The sequence below is a fragment of the Ursus americanus genome, chromosome 22 (assembly GCF_024610735.1).
Source record: "Ursus americanus isolate L20-20 chromosome 22, mUrsAme1.1.p, whole genome shotgun sequence".
NCBI classification, from domain to species: domain Eukaryota; kingdom Metazoa; phylum Chordata; class Mammalia; order Carnivora; family Ursidae; genus Ursus; species Ursus americanus.
In genome coordinates this window covers 4881912-4900474 of record NC_142148.1, presented here as the reverse complement: position 1 = coordinate 4900474, position 18563 = coordinate 4881912, and the positions used below count along the sequence as shown (strand labels likewise).

Sequence of the window (18563 nt, the reverse complement as noted above, 5' to 3'; positions counted from 1 at the left end):
TGAATGAATGAATGAATGAATGAATGGCAAGTCTGCCAAAGCATGGTGGTTAAGTACAAATTCTGTAGCCAGACTCCCTGGTTTGAATTCCACCTCTGGCACTCAATAGCTGTGTTGTTTAGGGCAAGTTACTTAGTCTTTCTGTGCCCCCTGGGAGACTTGCTTGGCAAGAAAATAAAGTTAAAAAGACCTGCCTCATAAGGTGTTTATAGTTAAACGCTAGGAGCACTCACAACAGAGCTTGGCACGGTATCAGTCCTAACTCAGCAACAGTGCTTGTACCACTGCCTGGGTTGCCTTCCTAAAACACAGGTCCCAGCCACACATCTAGGGACCCCCACCACCTCGTGGAGGAAGTGTAAACCCTGCGACTGGGAAGGCAGATTCTTATTCTTCACAGGTGGGCCCCCAACCCCCCTCCGCAGTCTCTCCCACTCCTTGGCCTGGTACACCCCTGGTTCCCAAGTCCCCAACCTTCTCACCACATATCCACCTCTGCACACACGGGCCCTCTGCCTGGAACGCCCCCTGCCTTCCTTGGCCTGACCCAACTCAAACGGCACCTCCCCTCCTACCCCTGGCAGACACATGGCTCTGTCTTGCCATTCCGCTCTCTGTTCACTCTTCTGCCTGAGCCCTCAAGCGGGCTGCCTTCTGCACCACCTCTAGCATGCACTTTTCCACCAGGCAGGAGTGTCCCTGGGGTGGGGCCCAGGGCTTCTTCAGCCCCCTATCCCCGGCACCTCCCACAGGCTGGCACCTGGAAGGAACTGAAAAGACACCTGTTACTGGATGAATGACTGTCCAAACATGGAAAGCAACCACTTGCCCTCATCTTACTTTTTTCCCATCAGGGTTCAAATTAAGTGTTTTGAGGGTCAAAACCACTTTCTTTTATTACCTAGGTTTTGTTGCAAATTTTCTGTTTAAAATATCTTACTTTGGGGCACCTGGGTGGCTCAGTCAGTTAAGCGTCTGTCTTCAGCTCAGGTCATGATCTCAGTCCTGGGACTGAGCCCCACATCGGGCTCCCTGCTCAGTAGGGAGTCTGATTCTCCCTCTCCCTCTGCCCCTCCCCCACTTGTGCACGCACGCATGCTCGCTCTCTCTCTCTCTAATAAATAAATAAAATCTTTCAAAAATAATAAATAAATAAATATCTTAATTTGTCAGGGTGACTGGCTGGCTCAGTCCATAGAGCAGGTAACTCAATCTCAGGGTCATGAGTTCAAGCCCCACATTGGGCATGGAACCTACCTAAAATAATTAATTAATTAGTTAATTAAAAGAATAAAAATAAAATAAAAAAGACCTTAATTTGTGATGTAGAAAGCCATTTAAAACTCTCTTTTTAAACAGAGACAATTTCAGGGAATCTCTGATGTTCATCTGTTTGTCTCACAGGAAATGGAAAATACAGAGCAACAAAAGTAGAATGCATTATAATGGTCGGAGAGGGGAAGCAAAGTTGATTTTGTGTACAGCACTCTGACTCTTTTGTTCCTTGCCACCTTATCCTGCTGGGAAGAAAGAGGTACATGTTTTTATCCCCAACATACCAACAGGAAAAATGAAATGCGAACTTTGAGCAATATGTCAAGGGTTACTTCACAAATGAAGTCGTCCTAGCAAAAGCTCAGCTCTTCAAACTGAACCTGGTAGGAAAGACAACCTATAAGGTTGGCTCAGTTAGTAGACAAACTTAGAGACTCTGATAGAATGAAGTCAAGTTTGATTTAGAAAAGTGGTTGGCTAACTGTAGCCCGTGGACCAAATCCAGCCCACTGCCTGTGTTTGTAAATAAAGTTTTATTAGAAAACAGCCAAACCCATTCATTTATGTATGTCCGTGGGTGCTTCTAGGCTACAACAGCAGACTTGACTGGCTGCATCAGACCTTCTAGCCCACGAAGCCTAAAATATTTACTATCTGATGCTTTACAGAAAAAAAAAAAAAATTGCCCATCTCTGATTTAGAGAATAGTACGATGTCTGGATTTTTTTTCCATTTCCCAAGTATTAGTATACTCAAGTTCCTGTTCCTATACAAGCTAGTTCACTTAACAGCAGGAGTTGTTGTTTTTTTTAATTGACAATCTTTGATTCAAGTTTATCTTATAGTTCAGAGAAAAAGTTCAATGGTTTGGTTTTGGGCTCAAATTAATATAGCTTCTCCACTTTGGGGGCACACAAGTTTACAAACTTGAAACAAAGCAGGCAGGTGAAATGGAATGCTTTTGGCTCTGGAGTGCGTCTTTTATTCCACCTTAATGATACCCTGCTCCTTCTAGCACTAAGGTCCAAAGAGTCTGTCTGTATTCTTCCGCCCTAGTTAATCCTATTTTCTACAAAAGTTCCCATATCATTGGTTGGCACCTAGGCTTTCTCATCAATAGAAGTATGCCCTCTTCCGACTTCTTTCATGGATACCTCTTAAAAACTCAACATCTAGGGGCGCCTGGGTGGCACAGCGGTTAAGCGTCTGCCTTTGGCTCAGGGCGTGGTCCCGGCGTTATGGGATCGAGCCCCACATCAGGCTCTTCCGCTATGAGCCTGCTTCTTCCTCTCCCACTCCCCCTGCTTGTGTTCCCTCTCTCGCTGGCTGTCTCTATCTCTGTCAAATAAATAAAATCTTTAAAAAAAAAAAAACTCAACATCTGAAAACAAATTGTTTCCTAAATGCTAATATATTCTACTGGTCTGTCTTCAGAAGCTAAATGCACCCCGCAGAAATGATGCAGAGACTTCAGAACTGGGATCCAGCTCTCCAACTCTTTCTACACATGTTGGATCCCATATGAAACTTTAACCTCATTTTTTAAAAACTCTGTATTATGGAAATTTGCAAGCACATGCAAGAAGAGAGAGAACAGCATAATAAACCCCCATGTCCCCAGCAGCCAGCCTCAACAAGTACCAATGTTCTGCCCTTTTTCCCCATTTATCCTTCTTCCCAACTTTGTGTTTGTTTATGGTTTGTTGCAGCATCTGAAAGGAGACCTCACATGTCAAATCACTTCACCCACAAATGCCTGTCTGTTCCTGTTAGAGAAGGCCCTTCTCCTTTGAACAAAACTGTTACCACTATCACATCTGACAAAGTTCATAATAATTCTTAACATTTAACTTAGCATCTACTACCCAGTCCAAGTTTAATTTCCCCCACTGTTTCCATAATGTCTTGTGAAAGCGGGTTATTCAACTAAGAGCCCAAGTATGACCACATAGTATTTGGTGATCAGTCACTTCGGTGTCTTTTCACCCACAGTAGATCAGCCTCATTTTTGTTTTCAACTACCACCGGCATATGCTCAAATGCTAACTGGCCAAGCAAACCTTACCAAGAGTAGCACTTCTTCAGGCTGCACACGTTAGAAGCAAATTCATAGGCCCTGTAGGCACAAACTCACACAGTTTCACTTTCCAGAGCGATCCGCCACAGGGACCAATATGCCAGGCCACCCTGAACACTTTCTGCTCTCAAGAGAAGGAATTTAGCAAGCTAATTCTCTAAAATTAAATCTTTTCTGTGCTGCGATGGCCTGAAGACTCTGAATGATTTTTAAAAAACAAGGCATCCATTCATTAAGGCTTTTTTTTTTTAAGTTAGCCAAATTTAATCAAGAATTACAAAGTAAATCAGACAAGCCTTGTAATCCATTATTGTTACGAGTAACAACATTAATTAAACACCTAGCTCAAACAGGACATTGGGTTATAAAAAGGATGACCTGTATCCCTGCCCAAAGCGACTTACAGCCTAAATGAAGCAGTTATCACATCACTTACACAAAACACCCAAGGAAGACAACAGACCTAAAATCACCTAACCTGACACCCATGCTCCTACCATGAGGCAAAGAACATTTGTGGCTAATCTGGGTGGCAGAATAAAAAGAACAAGAGTCAAAAGGAACAGAGTGTGACTGTTACTTCTATCATTCACGAGCTGTGCCACACTAGATAAGTTACTTACCCTCTCTGATTCTCAGTTTTATCATTTGTAAAATAGGAATAATCTCACCTACCTCATAGAGTAGCAGCCATACACAGTGAATCAGAAAATCTTACATGAAAGCGCAGCACTAGTAATGATGATGAAAATAGTAATAATAATAAGAAATTCATTGACTATAAAACTCATTATGCCAGGCACTAAGCTAAAATGTTGTATGTGCACTATCAGGCATCTCTTATTCTTATATAATTTCCCAGATGAAGAAATTGAACAGAATGAATGAGGGATTGATCTGCTTGTCTAATATGACACAGCTAAAGGCAGGAAGTGGGTCACAGGACCTCAGGGTTCTTGCTGTCAATCTGTCAATCATGGCATACTAATGCTTCCTAAATGCCACCATTGTTAAGGTGTAAAGGTAGGACCCAGGGAGTTTGGGGGGAACAGGCCCTCCTACTATGGCTATTAAATCAATTATATTAGTAAGTCATTATTTTATTCTATTGTAAAGTACAGCACCTCGTAGCTCCCACCCCTGCTCAAGCAGGAAACCCCATGAGACTCTCAAAGATGCAATCCCAAGGCGTGAGTATACTCAGAGCCATAATGGTGGTTTCCTTCCTTGTTGGGTCAAGTCCTCAGCCGTCCGCTACAGAGTATTTAAGGCCTTCTATATTACGAGTCTCAAACACCCAATACTTGTTCAAACAAGGCCAAAGTAAAATCAATTATTTTTACCCATATAATCTCTTACTTTCTTTTTGTACATATATACAAAAAAGACTGAAGAAAGCTAGCCACGAGGAAAGAGGTCCAACTGCCACCATGGTTTGAGAAGCCCAGCCAAGCGGAAAAGGTATCTGGACAAGAACTGAGGTCCTGGCCAACAGTCCTATCAGATCTCCTGTGCGTGAAGCCATCTTGGACCTTCTCATCTTCCCAGAGTTCAAATGCAAACACGTGAAGCTTGTATATCACCCAGGCAACCCACAGAATTGTTAGCAATAATAAAATGCTATTAGTTTTGGGGTGCTTCAGTGGCTCAGTTGGTTAAACGGCTAACTATTGATTTTGACTCAGGCCATGACCTCAGGGTCATGAGATGGAGCCCTGCCTCAGGCTCTGTGCTCTGTGCCAGTCTGCTTGAGATTGTCTCTCCCCCTCTCCCCGCCCGCCCTTCCTCTCACCCACGCTCTCTCTCTAAATAAATGAATAAAATCTTTAAAAAATAAAAAAATAATAATAAAATGCTGTTGGTTTAAGGCACTAAGTTTTGGGGTGATCTTTAGATAACTAAAACAGTCAGCAATCAGCTTTTCCAGGCAGGCCAAATATCAAATCTATGAATAAAAGGGGCCTTAATAGAAGTTCACTGATGTTTAATAATAGAAATGTTACATTCCTTCCATTCAAGGATGTCCACTGGCTGAAACACTTATCTCTGTAAACCCAGGTTCTATACTGTACCTGGCTCACCAGTGTTAAATAAATATGAATATGGGGCACCTGGGTGGCACAGCGGTTAAGCGTCTGCCTTCGGCTCAGGGCGTGATCCCAGAGTTCTGGGATCAAGCCCCACATCAGGCTCCTCCGCTGGGAGCCTGCTTCTTCCTCTCCCACTCCCCCTGCTTGTGTTCCCTCTCTCGCTGGCTGTCTCTCTCTCTCAAATGAATAAATAAAATCTTTAAAAAGTAAATAAATAAATAAACAAATATGAATAATGATCACATGGATAACAATAATAATGGCAGCTAATGTTTACTGAGTGTTTACATACAGGGCTTCACGTTAAACCGTATATTCATTTAACCTTCACTAAAACCTTTAAGGTGGAACACTATTATGCCCGTTTTGCAGATGAGGCCACTGAGGCTCAGAGTGGTACAGTGACTCGTCCAAGATCACACAGCCAATAAAAAGCCACACAGGACCTCCTTCACCTTCTGGCCACCTGACTCCAGAGCCAGCGCTCCTAACTACTGGCTTTATTACCCCTTCAAGTGCCACCCTACTTTAATAATGTTACTTCCTTCTAAAAGAGATAATGTCTATAAAGAGTTTAAAACTATGCCTGACCTGCGGTATGTTTTCAATAAACATCAACTCTTACGATTAGGAACCTGCAGACGGGGAAGGAAAGAGGATAGCAAGCCTTGATTAGCTTTAGCTGTTCCGACAGTTGTACAGGCGTCCTTCACCAGCAAGCATCCCAGGGTTTGGTAATCTTCTCTGTGTAAGTCTGCTCTCCCCCAGGACTGTGAAACCCCTCGAGAGCTGACCCTGTTTCTGGTTCATCTTTGTGAGTCTAGGGCGCTGCACGTGGCCTGGCCCAGAACAAGTAGGTGCTCAAGAAACGTTTGTTGAATGGAAAGGAAATGCTTCATTTACCACAAATGCGAACTTGCACTTACAGGATGACACTTCCCCCAGCCAGGAGTCCTTAAAGTGACCCCCCCAAAAAGGAGAAGGCAGGAAGGGACAAGCGACGGAGAACCACCAGAGGAATGCCAGCCCCAAAGGGCTCCTTGGGATAAGAGATGGGCCTGGGCTTGTGGCCAGTACACGTGAGGAGTCCAAACTCCCAAACTCCGAAACTCCCCTCACTGTGAAAAGTTCCAGGGAAAAAGTGGAGACCCTAGGTGTAAGTCTCCCCAACCCCGAGGTGGCCGCGCCTCCTCCCGCCCTGAACCACCAGGACTAGGGACGAGCCCTCCTACCCCGCCCCGGCCGCCGCGGGAGCAGGAGGAGGAAGAGAAAGAAAGTGACCGGAAGTCAGAAGTTTCCTAACAACGACCAAAATCCTCCCCCAGGAGGGGAGGGCTCCCCGTCCTCGGCCCGCCCCGCCCAGTGAGGAGGGACCGCCACAAGTGCATCCAGGCAGTTGGGGGTCCCGCTCTTCTGTCTCAGCAAGGAGGGCCTGGCCTGTAGCTCCCCCCGGCGTTGCGTGCACCCCGAATTCTGTGAGAGGTTCCCAGGGAGGGGGCGGGGGCGCCCCAACTGTTACTTACAATCGTCTAAGTCATCATGCAAGTCCACAAAGTACAGAGGGATCTCTGAAAACCAAGAAACACAGAGCAGTTACACACAAGGAGGGGACCGCGGCAGGCGGGCTCAGGGGCGGGCGGGGATCCCCGGGCCTTGAGGAGTGGTCCCGGCTAGGGGGGGAGGGGACCGCCCCTGCGCCCAGGGAGCCAACCCCACTCACCCGCCATCTTGGGATGGGCCAGGAGGCGGGGTCCGCGCGGGAAGGCGGGGCCGGTGGGTCGATGGGGCGGGGCCTCAGGCTCCGAGCCCCGCCCCCCGGACCGGCACCTCCCCGCGAGCCTCGCGGCGCCGGCCGGGCCCCGCCCTCGCGGCGAAGGTGGCTGCCGAGGTGGGCGGGGAGGTCAGGTGACCCGGCCGGCGTCCCAAGATGGCGGCGGCAGCGGCGCCCGGGAGGCCGAGGCACCGTCCAGGCTGCTGAGGCGGGTCCCGCGCGGCTGGCGGCGCACGGGCCGGGCCGAGGGCTGGCGAGCGGACGGCCGCCGCCTCTGCGCGCCCCGCGGCCGGGGCTGAGCCGTGCGGCGGCGGCGCCGGGGGATGCTCGTGCTGGGCCCGGCCTCTCCCTCCTCAACTTAGGGCGGCGGCGGGCCCGCGCCCCTGGCTCCCGGGCTATGGCGCTGAGGGAGCTCAAAGTGTGTCTGCTGGGGGTGAGTGGCGGCGGGCCGGCCTCGGGAGGGCCGCGGGAGGCCGGGCAGGCCGGGGACCCAAGCGTGCCCAAGTCCTCTGCGCCCCTTCCCCCAGCCTCGGTGCAGGACCTGCCCCGGGACCCTCCCTCCGGCCCCCGGGCCATCCTGCCCACCTTGCCGCCGCGTCCTGAGGGTCCTCCTGGCAGGAGGGGACCCTCCCCCCGTACCTTCCTGGAGCCCAGGGACTCTTCTCGCCCCCAGAGGGTAAAGAGCCTTCCCTCCCTCTCCACTGCATCTAGGTTGAGAGCAGTTCCTAAATAGTTTCCTACTAAGGTACTAGTGAGAAGTTGGCCAAGTCTTCCAAAGTAAAACCAATGGCAGGTCTTCAGGTTTTACAAGCAGAGTTTGTCTCGTTTGGAGTTTTTGAACTTGTGGGATACCGTGACACTTCTCGTAGAGTTACTTTTTTGGGATGTTCAAATCAGGAAGCCCCCAAAACTAGTTGGAAGCTTTTGCTTCCTGTCTTGTCAGGGCAACTTTGCTCCTTCAGATCATGCTTAATGAAGTCGATGCTCTTTTGCCTGAGTTGCTGCTTTAAAGACTGAAAAGGATTCCAATATCTAGTCTTCCCCCTTCCGAAATAGGGCGGGGCTGTGATTTATCAGGGATTACTCAGAAGTAATTCAAGAGTTCATAGTTTACTTACACATGTTAAAAAAGCGAGTGTGTCACTTCACACTAAGCAGAAACTTGGGGTTTTTCAAAAGGTTCTCGTGTCCTTAAAAAAACGCAAAACCCCGTCCTACAGTACATTTTGAAATCTAGTTACTCCCACTGAATGTTTATGAAAACCTTTGTGCCTCTTAACTTCTAAAAATTAGCATATAAGACCATTTTTCTAAAATCCTGAACTTAAGGCTCAAAGTAGTTTTCTTTGTCTGGAAGCAGGTAGACTTATTTGTATTCACCCATCTCGTTCTTTTTCAGGATACAGGTGTAGGTAAATCGAGTATCGTGTGGCGGTTCGTGGAAGACAGTTTTGATCCGAACATCAATCCAACCATAGGGTAAGAGATTAAGTTTATTGAACATATGTCTAAAGATGTATTGGAAGTCCTTCCAAAATAAAAGGTGTGTTATGAGGGTGGGGAGGCGTCGCCATTTTACATTCCAGTGGGTTAACAGATGGTGGTTTCCATCATCTGTGGAAGGACTTGAATGTGTACAGTGAGGATTGGTGTGTTTTAGGAAAGTTATCTTTTGAGGTGTGAGGGGAAAACTTCAAAATAAAAAATATGAATGGAAGTTTTACTTAGTAGAGTATACTTCAGTCTATAAATATGAACAGCATTGCATCTTAAAATAAAGCAGAAGAAAACAGGTCCTGATACTATTCTTTCAGGCATTCAACTAGAAGATACTTAGATGGTTTTAGTTTCTCCTGAAAAGTAGGCGGTATCTGTCAGACTGGGAGGAGTGGCAAATGGAGATGTGGAGGCTCAGGGCAGGGCTGTGGACCCCATCACCGCTGCTACCTGTCTGAACCCTTCTCATACATTCCTGCACTAGTAGTAATAATGAATTAATACGTTAATGTTGAAATGTCAGCTTTTTCTGGGTGTCTGATTCTTTGGATAAGTGAAATTGACTGGCTATAGGTATTTGACTATGAGAAAACTTTTCAGGGTATTTAAATGCTGTAATATTAATACTTACCCTGTGAGAAATTGTATTTTATAGGTTTTAATACTATGTTAGGCTTGGAAAATTAAATAGCTGCTATGCTATTTTTATGGCATACCCCCCATGAAATGGTTTCTTCCATTGAAACAAAAATCCAATTCTGTCTAATACAGAAATATTTTTACAACATACATACACATTTGAAGGCATGGGAGTGAAACCACCACTAACTTTCTGAAATTAAAATGCCTTTTGAGGGGCGCCTGGATGGCACAGTCGTTAAGCATCTGCCTTCGGCTCAGGGCGTGATCCCAGCGTTCTGGGATCGAGCCCCACATCAGGCTCCTCTGCTATGAGCCTGCTTCTTCCTCTCCCACTCCCCTGCCTGTGTTCCCTCTCTCGCTGGCTGTTTCTGTCAAATAAATAAAATAAAATCTTTTAAAAATTTTAAGAAAAAAATGCCTTTTGATATCCTTCAAGAAAGAGCTGGGTATGTGCAAATGTTTAAAACATGACCTCATCTGCCTCAGGGCCTGCCTGCTGCCACCTGCTTGGGGAAGAGAAGTGACAGGAAGTGATAGTAAGTAGTGCTGGTGACTCAGTGAATGACACCTTTCATACCGGGTCAGAGCTGAAAACAGCTCTGAAAGATGCAAACACCACCTTGGTTAAAAGTGCTCTCTGAGAGACGGCCAGAGAATAGGGAGGGGTATAGCTCCGGCAGCGGTGACAGTAACAGGCCTGCAGTTCTATCCAGGGTGTCCACGTACCCATTTGCTAGCCCTCCCAATCTGACAGATGCTGCAGTTCCTCACCTTGAGTCCCACCCTCTTCACCAGGTGGTCTTGGCTCACATTTCACAGGAAAGAGGAAGATGAGGTTTCCCCCCAGTTTCCTTCCACTTTTCCTTGTTTCTTTTTTCTTAGCCTCAGCGGATGTGTTCCCCCTTTGTGACCACCTCCTCACATACCTGAGCTATGAGGGGCCCTCCTCAACAGTTCTCCCTTTCTTTCCTTGCCCTGCCTTCTTGTCACAGCCTGCAGACATGCTCCTCTTTTTACCTGCTCTACTAAGACCATACCATTCCCCAAGCCAGCCATGCCAATGGTGGCACTCTTGGAAGAGAAGTCACTCCTTCCTCAACTGCTGCTCCCCCTGCAACCCATTGTTGCCTCCGTTCCACCCCCACTATTCCACTAAAACCACCCTCCCTGTGTACCAGTTTCCATCTCATTGTCAAACCAAGGGCTTTTTCTTCTTTATTCATCCTTTGAGTGCCTTCTATATGCCAGATGCTAGACTGGGTGCTGGTGATTTAGACCAGGGGTCAGCATACTGGATGTTTGGTTCGCCTCCTGTTTTTATAAATAAAACTTTATCAAATCATAGTCACACCCGTTCATTCACACATTGTCTCCACTGCCCTCTGGCTACAATGGCAGAGCTGAGTAGTTGTGACAAATGCCCTCTGGCCCAGAAAGCTGAAAATATATGCTATTTGGCCTTTTTCAGAAAAAGTTGGCCAACTCCTAATTTAGATAAACTTGGTTCCTGCCCTCATAGATCTTACCTACAAGGAGGAAAGAAAAACATTCTAAAACTAATGTACAGGAAATGATTTATTTGACCTTTTAATGTGCTGCAAAAGAAAACATGACTGCTCTGAGAGCATGTAACAGGCGCCTGGCCTAGGCCTAAAGGAAACAGTGGAAGTGTAAAGCACTTGGCAGCCCTGACATTTAAATATTGAAAGATGAGTGGATTATACAGTCTATAATTTAGCTGTGTTGGAAAGAGCATGGTAGTACCTCGTTCTGGTTTTAATTTCCATGTCCCAGAGATGGAGGGAGGGCATATGTGCAGAGGGAGACAGGAGGGGCAGAATGGCTAAGTTTCCATTCTCCAAAGAAAGCTCCAATTTAAGTCCAGGCCAGATGATTCTTAGGGCCCATGCTTCCTTCCGCCCCACCCAGTGTGACATATTTGACCATTAGGGAAGACTGAAGAATGTAGGAGGACAGGGGAAGGAATGGACACCGAGATCTGTAGGGGACGAGGCCCAAATGATGGATTGAAAATATGGGCCTGGCCCTAAGGAGAAAGGCTGGAGAAGTTGACTTGAGACTACGTTGCACGGGTGAAGCTGAGCTGTGGGAGGGATGAGAGCACTGATGGGAAACGTGGGGAGCAGAACACAGCTGGGGAAAACCTGCATGTGCATGTGCAAGACAAGCGTTGCCAGGTGTAATGGCAGCAGGAGAGGACTTTAAGGGAGTATTATCACGGAGGAAGAGAACTAGGGAAGATAAGAGTTTCGTTCCAGTGCGCCCTGTGGTAAATTATGCTGGAGGCTCCCCCCGTCTCCAGGACATGGCCCCTGCTGCCTCACCAGCCTCCTGGCCACCCCTCCAACCTATCCTGTTCTGCCGCCTCACAGTTCCTGCTGTCCCCCGTGCTACTCACTGCCCTCAATACCACCAACTAGTTAACTTCCACTGTGGAAAAAACATTCTTCTTAAACTTTTGATTATAGTATCTTTTGAAGAGCAAAGATGTTTAATTTTGATCAAGTTCAATTTATCAATTATTTTTGTAGTTCTTTTTTTTGTGTGTCCTATACATCGAAAATCACAAAGATTTTTCTCCTATGCTGTCTTTTAGAATTTTTGTAGCTTTATGTTTTACATTTTAGTTTATGACCTATTATTCTACTAGCTTTAGTTTACAGTTCGAGGGAATTCAAGGATCATTTTGTTCCATGTGTCAGTTTAGTCATTACAGCAACGTTTGTTAATGTTGAATTCTGCATTTATTAGATTACCTTGGTGCCTTTGTCGAAAGTAAACTGATAAATATGTGTGGGTTTATTTCTATTCCATTTATCTGTTTGTGTCTCCTTGTGCTGGTACAATAAACAGTCCTGATTGCTGTAGATTTATAGAAAGTCTTAAAATCAGGCAGTATGTGGCCTCCCGTTGTATTTATATTTTTCAAATCTGTTTGGCTTTTCTCAGTCCTTTGTATTTCAGTTTAAATTTTAGAATCACAATGTCCAATTTCTGAAAAAAAAAACTGAGATTTTCATTGGTAATATAGCAAATTTATTGATTAATTTGGGGAGAATTGACAATATTGCATCTTATCCATAAACATGGTATACTTCTGTACTAATTTAGTTTTGATTTCTGTCAACAAAGTTTTTCAGGCTGTGCAGGCTTTCACCTATTTAGTTAAATTTATCCCGAAGTATTTCATGTTTTTTTATGATTAGTAGATGGAATTTTTTTATTTCAATTTTTAATTGTTGCTAATATATAGAGTAAACTCTATTTTTACGTATTGGCCTTGTGACTTTCTAGATTCAGTTAGTTCAGGCACCTTTTTCATAGATTCCTTGGGATTTTCTTAGGTGTACAATCATGTCCTATGTAATAAACAGTTTTACCTCTTCCTTTCCAATCTATATGTCTTTTATTTCTTTTACTTGCCTGGTTGTATTACCTGGGACCTCTAGTACTTTGTTGAGAAATGTTAAGAGCAGACGTCCTTACTTTATTCCCTGTCTTGGGGTGGGAAGCATTAGGTCTTTTAGCATTAAGTTGGATGGCTAGGCTCTAGGATTTTTATAGGTGCCCACTGTCAGGTTGAGAATATTTTCCTCTATCCCTATATCAGTGAGATATTTCATCAGGAATCATGTTGAATTCTTGTCAGGTAGTTTTGGGTTTGGTTTTCCATCTTTTGAACTGTTCTTAGGATTTTTCTTTTTAATCTTTAAATAGTGAATTACAACAATCTATACTAAAATATTAAATGTGTTCCTAGGATAAATTTCACTTGGTTATTATGCATTATTTAATACATTATTGGGTTTCATTTATTAAAACTTTCCTAAGGATTTTTGCCTCCATGAAGTAGATAATTATCTTGTAGTTTTCTGTAATATCTTTCTCTAGTTTTGGTATCAGTGCCTCATAAAATAAGTCAGGAAGTGTTTTCTCATCTTCTTTTTTGGAAGAGTTTATGTGGAATTGGTATTGTTTCTTAAAGGTTTGGTATGATTCACAAATGAAATGAAGCCATCTGAGCAAGGAGTTTTCTTTGGCAGAAAAATTTTAACTACAGGTTCAATTTCTTTAATAGATACAGATGTACTCATTTCTTCCCAAGTAAGCTTTGGTAGTTAGTGTCTTTCAATGAATTTGTCTGTTATATCTATTTTTTTAATTTATTGGCATAAAATTCATGAATTTTTTAAATTATCCTTTTAATATCTTTAGGATTTGTCCAGCTATACATTTATTAATTTTAATGATCTTCTCAAAGGACCAGTTTATTTCATTAATATTTTTCTATTTTCTTTTTTTTTTAAAGATTTTATTTATTTCTTTGACAGAGATAGAGACAGCCAGCGAGAGAGGGAACACAAGCAGGGGGAGTGGGAGAGGAAGAAGCAGGCTCCCAGCAGAAGAGCCTGATGTGGGGCTCGATCCCATAATGCCAGGATCACGCCCTGAGCCGAAGGCAAACGCTTAACCGCTGTGCCACCCAGGCGCCCCTCTATTTTCAATTTCATTGATTTTTGCTTTTATCTTTGTTCCACTGCCCCCCCCCAATTTCTTATTTTGGCTTAATTTGTTCTTTCTTTTAAAGTTTTTTAACCTGAGAGTTTAGAATATTGATTTTTAGGGCCTTTTTTTTTTTTTTCCTTATATGAGCGTTTAGAACTATAAATTTCCCTTTTAAGTACTGTTTTAAGTGAATCCCACAGATTTTGATACACTGTATTTTCATTTTCATTTAGTTCAGAGTATTTATTTCCCTTGTGATTTGTTTTCCTGTTGGTTGTTGAGAAGTATTCTCTAACCTCCAATTATTCAGGGATTTTCCAGAAATTTTTTGTTATTGATTTCTAGTTTAAATCTGCTCTGGTCAGAAAATGTACTCACTATTATTTCAAACCTCTTATATTTGACATTTGTTTCATGGCCTCGAATATGGTCTTCATGAATGTTCCATGTATATGAGAAAAGAATGTGTTCTATAAATGTTAAATTAGCCAGCTTGGTTAATAGCACTTGTTCATGTCTTCTGTACCTTTACTGATTTTTTTCCCCTCTCATTTGCAGTGACAGGAATGTTTGAAATTCAGCCCTAATTGAGAATTTAGTCTATTTCTCTTTTGTAGTTTGGTCGATTTTTGTTCATGTACTTCGAACCCTTATTATTGAGTGTTTCTATGTGTAGCATTGTTATTTTTCTTGATAACTTGACCTCCTCACCATCACGAAACGCTTTTTTCCCTGGCAACAGCCCTGATTCTGATTTCTACTTTGTCTCCTGTTAATACAGGCTCCTCAGCTCTCTTTTGATTAGTGTTTGCATATCTTTTCCCATCCATTTACATTAAACCTATTTATATCTATGTATTTGAAGGAGGTTTCTTGTAGACAGCATTATGGCTCCTGCTTTTATACTTAATCTGACAGTCCCTGCTTTTAAATTGGAGTGTTGAGACCTTTGCTGTCCAGCACAGTTGCCAAAGCCACATGTGGCTATTCAAATTTAAGTTAAAAGTAAAAATTCAGTTCCTCGGTCACATTATCTTTCAGTCCTCCTCACAGAAAGCTATGTTGCATAATCGTGATTTAAACCATTTTTATTTATTACAGCTATCAATATGGTTTGGCTTAAATATACCATCTTGCTATATTTTCCTATTTGGCCCATGTTAATGATTCCATTTCATCTTCACTGTTGGCTTGTTAGCTCCATTTCTTTGTTTTATTATTGTAGTGGTCGCACTAGGATTTACAGTATACTTCTTTTTCAGTCTACTTTCAAATAATATACAATTTCACATATGGTATAAGAACCTTATGAGAGTATGGTTTCATTTTCCCTCTCGTCCTTTGTGCCATTAATGTCATGTTTTACTCCTGCATCTTATAAGATTCATTTTTTGTGGGGGGGGTGGCCTTAGTCATTGGTCCTTTAAAGAAACTATTGGTCTTTTTTTCTGGGTTTTTGTGCCAGTGTCACAGTTTGTTAACTTCTGTATATTTGTAATAAGTCTTAATGTCCAATGATGTGTCTTCTGTGTTATTCTTTAAGAATGTCTTGGCTTACATTTCCATATAAACATTAAAAATCATCTTGTCCATTTTCACGTATCCCAAAACACCAGTCTCTACTGATTCTGATTGGCATTCCACTGAATTTATAGATTGGTTTGGAAAGAAATGACATCTTTATGATACTGAATTTTCTAATATATGAACATTGATTATTCTTCCATTTATTAGACAAGCTTGTTTATTTTCTCTCAGTATTTTTTTCTACTACTCTGTGTAGTGGACTTGCACATTTTTCATTAGATTTATACTAGGGGGTTTGATGTTTCAAAGCAATTTTATGCTATTAAATCCTATGTGGTATTGTTTTGATATGTATTTCTCATCCTAAACTTTTTATTTCTTTTATTATTGAATTGAGTCAGATCTCCAGTACAGTGTTGAAGAAATGTGGTTCTGGGTATTCTTATCTTACTCTGATCTTAGTGGGAAAGCTTTCACTGTCATAAACATTAAATTAAATGTTTGCTGTAGGTTTTTTGAACATATCCCTTATCACATTATAGAGTGTCCTTTGCTGGAATTTTTTTTTTTTTTGCATGAATAAGTGTAGGATTTATCAAAAGATTTTTCTACATCTACTGGGTTAGTCATGTAATTATTCTCTTTTATGCTGTTAATATGGCAAATTACACTGTTGAATTTTCATGGAATAAACCCGCTTAGATCATGACATATTCTTTTAGTAATCACTGGTTTTAGTTTGCTGTTTTTTTAGGATTTTTGTGTATGTTTATAAGTAAGATTGTCATGTAATAATCCCTTTTGTAATGTATATGTCAAGTTTGGTGTTGGGTTTTGCTTCCCTTATAAAATGAGTTGGGAAACTCTTCCAGGGAAGAGATTGTATAAAATTGCTCTTATTTCTTAAGTGATTAGTAAAATTCATCAGTAATGCCATCTGAGCTTCAAATTGTCCTTGTGGAATGGAGTTTAAGGAGTCTATTTCTTTTCATAGTTGTAAGATTATTCATTTACAGATTTTCTATTTCTTCTTGTATTGGTTTTGATAGATTGTGGGGTTTTGTGGGTTTTTTTTTTTTTTTAAGGTTTTTGGCTATTTCATATACTTTTTCCAATTGGTGTAAAGATAAGATTCTAAACTGATATACCTTTTGCATTTCTGACATTAGTTTTGCCTCTCATCACCTCTACAGTATGTCTACTTTCCAATTCATTAATTTCTGCTCCTGTCTTGATTGTTTCTGTCCTGTTCGATGTGCTGTTCTTTTCTAACTTCTTGAGATAGATGATTATATCATTGATTTTCAGTCTCTATTATTTTCACTTGTATTCCTTATATTTTAAAACCTTAACCATGGCTCTTGCTGATTCCAACAAATTTTTATATGTCATAATTTCATTATCATTCATTTCAAAATGTTTTCCACTTTCTATTAAGATTACATCCTTGATCCAGGTGTCATTTAGATGTGTGTTTCTCAGTTTTCAAATATAAGGAGGTTTCCTAGTTAACTTTTTGTTAATGATTACTGTCATAATTGTATCGAGGTGAGAGAACGTATTTTGCATGATTTAAATCCTTTAAAATATGGTACCGTGTACTATGTGGCACAGCATACATCAGTTTGGGTAAGTATTCCGTATGTGTTTGAAAAGTTTTTGTATGCTGTGCTCCTGTTTTATGAATGGAATTAGGTCAAGTTTATTGATCACATTGTTCATTCTTTCTGTTATCCTTGTTAGTTCTTTTGGTCTGCCTGAATCCATCTGTTACTGAGAGAAGTGGGTTAGAATCCTGCCATGGTTATGTATTAGTCTACCCTTTCGTTCCGTTTTGTTTTATCAATGCTACAGGTACATGAAGTACCTATAAATTTAGAAATTTATATCTTACTAATAACGCAAACCTTCTAGCATTCTGAATGTACTCTAAGCTCTAGGGTACATTTTGCCTCGAAGTCTGATTTGTCTATTATTAATACAACACCGTTTCCTTTGGTTGGTATTTGCGCGGTGCATATTTTCTCATCCTTTTGTTTTCAACCCTTCTATATCTTTATATTTAAGGTGGGGCTCCTGTAAGCAGCTTATGATTAGATTCTGGTAAAGTATACTCCATATAACCAACACCCTAATTAAAATCCAGAAATTTCCATCACCTCAGAAAGTTCCTTCGATGAGTCCCACTTCCCATAAGCAACCGCCGTGGTGATCTTAGTCACTATAGATTAATTTGCCTGTTCTTAAATTTCACATAAATGAAATAAATGGCATCTAGTGTCTTCTCCATAAAACAATGTTTTGGAGTTTCAACCATGTTGTTGCGTGTGCTATAGTTCCCCCCCTCCCCCCGTTTTTTAATTGGTGAATAAGGTCCTCTCATATGAAGAGATCACAATTTATCTCTTCTGGTTATGGATATCCAGGTCATTTTCAGGTTTTGGCTATTGTGAATATAGATACTGTGAACATTCTTTTATAAGTCAAGTGGATATATAATTTCATAAGTTTTCAGACAGCTGTCCAAAGTGGTTGTATCATTTTACCCTCCTACTATGATGTGTAGAATTCCAGTTGCTCTACATTCTCACCAATATTTGTCTGTCTTTTTGACTTTACTTGTCCTAGTGGATACAAAATTATCTCACTGTGCTTTTAATCTGCATTTCCCAAATTACTGATAATGTTAAGAATCTTTGCATGTGCTTTTTTGTCACTCATATTTTTCATGAAGTCACTCTTCAAGTCTTTTGCCCATTTTCATTTGGAGTTCATCTTATTTTTTAAAGATTTGTAGAAATTCTTGATAGTACCACTGTACAACAAATTCAGCTCTTTTGTCAGGTATATTTACCACATATATTTTCTTCCATTCCTTGGTTTGCCTTTGCATTTCCTTAATGATGTCTTCTGACGAACAGAAGTTTTTATTTTATTGAAGTCCGTGTTGTCAATTTTGTCTTTTTTGATTCATGGTTTTTTGGTCCTCTCCGAGAAAGCTCTGCCTGTCACAGAGTCTCCACAACAATCTTCTATATTTCCTTCATAGTTTTAGTTTTACATTTAGTTGTTTGATCTATCTCAAATTAATTTTTCTGTATTGAGTGAGACATAGGTAAGGTGTGTTATGTTCCCATGTGATTATGCAGTTGTCCCA

General features: G+C 41.9%; 2 protein-coding genes across 2 annotated transcripts in view; one reads left to right on the top strand and one right to left on the bottom strand.

The window, feature by feature from the left end:
- The window catches only part of LOC123799356 (serine/threonine-protein phosphatase 4 regulatory subunit 1-like), a 79511-nt gene extending 72308 nt beyond the window's left edge, over positions 1-7203 (bottom strand). The window contains exons 1-2 of the mRNA XM_045808411.2: positions 7163-7203; positions 6966-7010 (exon numbers count right to left, since the gene is read on the bottom strand). Of these exons, the coding sequence (XP_045664367.1) occupies positions 6966-7010; positions 7163-7169 (52 nt within the window). The 5' untranslated portion in view covers positions 7170-7203. The remainder of the gene's footprint in view (positions 1-6965; positions 7011-7162) is intronic.
- A 134-nt stretch (positions 7204-7337) lies between these two features.
- RAB22A (RAB22A, member RAS oncogene family) overlaps positions 7338-18563 on the top strand; it is a 52213-nt gene continuing 40987 nt past the window's right edge. Inside the window, exons 1-2 of the mRNA XM_045808410.2 lie at positions 7338-7646; positions 8613-8692. Coding sequence (XP_045664366.1) covers positions 7611-7646; positions 8613-8692 — 116 coding nt within the window. The 5' untranslated portion in view covers positions 7338-7610. The remainder of the gene's footprint in view (positions 7647-8612; positions 8693-18563) is intronic.